The 2,174-nt window shown below is 53.5% G+C and overlaps 1 protein-coding gene across 1 annotated transcript; it reads right to left on the bottom strand.

Annotated features, from left to right (window-relative positions):
- Positions 1 to 1,173: 1,173 nt before the first annotated feature.
- SF3B5 (splicing factor 3b subunit 5) lies at positions 1,174 to 1,669 on the bottom strand. The gene has a single exon (XM_086626667.1). It carries the CDS (start codon positions 1,432 to 1,434, stop codon positions 1,174 to 1,176), a length of 261 nt encoding a protein of 86 aa, XP_086482793.1. The 5' UTR covers positions 1,435 to 1,669.
- Positions 1,670 to 2,174: the final 505 nt, after the last annotated feature.

Here is a 2,174-nt window from a genome sequence, read left to right as displayed (position 1 = left end):
CGATTTAAGAAAAAAAATCATTGGTAAGCTTGAACAGTCTTAATAGGATCAGAAAACACTTAAAACTAAACCACCCACAGTTACAATGCTCCAAGTCAGAAATGGAAGCACTTATTTTCCCAAGCAACATACCTCTTAGGTTTTACTGAGGTCTTCCCATTCACTAGAACTCAAAAATTATTTTTGTTATGACAAGTGAATAGAAAGCCTATTTTAAGTGAAAAAATCAACATCACCTCAGTTTGTAGCCTGATCTAAGATTGTGTCACCTCAAGGTATTTTACCTCAAAGTAGTAGTGAGTAATTCTCATGTTCCTCTTAGTAAGGAAAGAGAAATTTGGAGAATTCATCTGGGAAAACGCTTTAGCTTTTCTCAAGCCTCTGCATCACCTATTCCATATTAACAGTGCCTAACTCCACATTAATACATTTATTTAGTGCAATGTAGAAAAAAAAAATTTAATCACTACATTACTATAAGGCAGTAAAAAAAGTAGCTAAGTTGGATCAGAGAGAATCAAAGTTCGGAAAATTCAAAGTAATAAATGCCACCAACAAATTAAACCCTTTTGAGTGTCAACAAGCTTCCTCTCTCTCCTCAACATACAGTTTTGGTAAGAAAGCACCAATCAGCCCTGCTGGGAAAATGCTATCCGTAAAAGTATGTGAGACTCGCACCTCGATGGCTGTATCGAAACGCTTAATACTGAGTAATCAGCACTCCTTTCAGAACAAAGAACTCTTACCAGCAGATTACCAAACAAAACATTATAAATGCCCAGTAAATTTTATTATTTTCCGTCTTAAAAAATGGGAACGATTGTATATTTAAGAGTCGAAGCTGTCCAGAAGCAGGCGTTTTACAAGACTTCTCGCCGTCAGAGTCCTCCGAGGGAACAGCACACGAAGAACGACGCGGAGGGAGCACGAGGACGGCGGGCCGCAGACGCCGACGCTCCCGCAAACAAGGAGGCAGCTCCTCGGACCCGCCCGCGGGCGGAAGGGCGGCCCAGCGGCGCCGGGCTCAGCCTCGGCCGGCAGGCGGGCGATGCCAGCGGAGCGCAGCTGGGCCCCCGCCGCGCCCCGCACGGGGAGGCGGCCGCGGTGCCGCCGCCACTCGCTCCGGCCAACCTGCCCGTGCGGCACAGCGCCGCGGGGCCCGGGCGGGGCGGACTAGGACTCGTCGGGCTTGTCGGCGGGCGGCCCGCAGGGCTGCAGCATCTTCTCCATGAGGTTGAAGCGGACGCGCGCCTTGCTCTCGTTCTCGGCGATGGCGAAGTAGTTGAGCAGGTCGAAGTGGCCCATGTAGGAGCAGTACGAGTCCCGGTGCTGGTTCACCAGCCACTCCCACTTGGTGGTGTCGGCATGGCCCGTCCCGATGTACTTGGACTGCAGGTGCTCCAGCTGGCTGTGGATGGTGTAGCGGTCCGTCATGGCTGCAGCGGCGGCACGAGCGCCCGGTACGCTACGGGGAGGCGATGCGCGAAATGGCGAGCGGAAGTGACGTACCCGCACACAAAGCACCTCGTCCGCCCCTCTGCCCAGAGCGCAGCACCTATTTTCGCCAATTTGCCGTTCGGCCGGCACCGGCTGTTTAGGCCTCTGCGGTCGCTCTGAATGGAAATTAAAAATCAAACCTGCGGGAGGTCGGCGCTTTTCTGCCGCGGTGCACGATGGGAGCCCGCCAGCTGGCGGGACAGAGTGCGCATGCGCGCGGGAAGGGCATGACGGGAGTTGTAGTCTTCGCCCCGCCCGCCCGCAGCGGCCCCCGTCCTGCCGGGCCCCGAGGCGGCGGCCCGGTCCCTGCGCGGCCGGGGCGGGGGGCGCGGGGGCGGCCGGCCGGGGCGGCAGGCTGCGCGGGGGCGGGGAGCGGTGGGGGCGGGCCCTGGCGTGATGAAATATTAGCGTAATCTATAACTGGTGTAATCTATACTACTAGTGTAATCTGTATTTACTACTGATTTAATTGCTTCACTAATCCAGTACTAAGACAAATGGCAGTTACGACTCCAGGCCAGCATCTGGAACACATCGTTGTTTTAGAGCACATACTTGAGGATTAGCGACTAGTTCTGGATCTCGTATTCTCAGGACAGGTACAAGGCTGAGCCTCAAACTAAGCCTGATGCGTAACTGAGCCTCAAGCCTCAAGTTAGAGCCTCAAGTTAATCTGT

This window comes from Tauraco erythrolophus, chromosome 2, assembly GCF_009769465.1.
Source record: "Tauraco erythrolophus isolate bTauEry1 chromosome 2, bTauEry1.pri, whole genome shotgun sequence".
Classification (NCBI taxonomy): domain Eukaryota; kingdom Metazoa; phylum Chordata; class Aves; order Musophagiformes; family Musophagidae; genus Tauraco; species Tauraco erythrolophus.
The sequence above is the reverse complement of the archived record's forward strand: the minus strand, read 5'-3'. Positions and strand labels throughout refer to the sequence as shown.

What these genes read in the sequence shown, in the direction of transcription:
- SF3B5 (XM_086626667.1), bottom strand. Translation starts at nt 1,434, where the DNA reads ATGACGGACCGCTACACCATCCACAGCCAGCTGGAGCACCTGCAGTCC.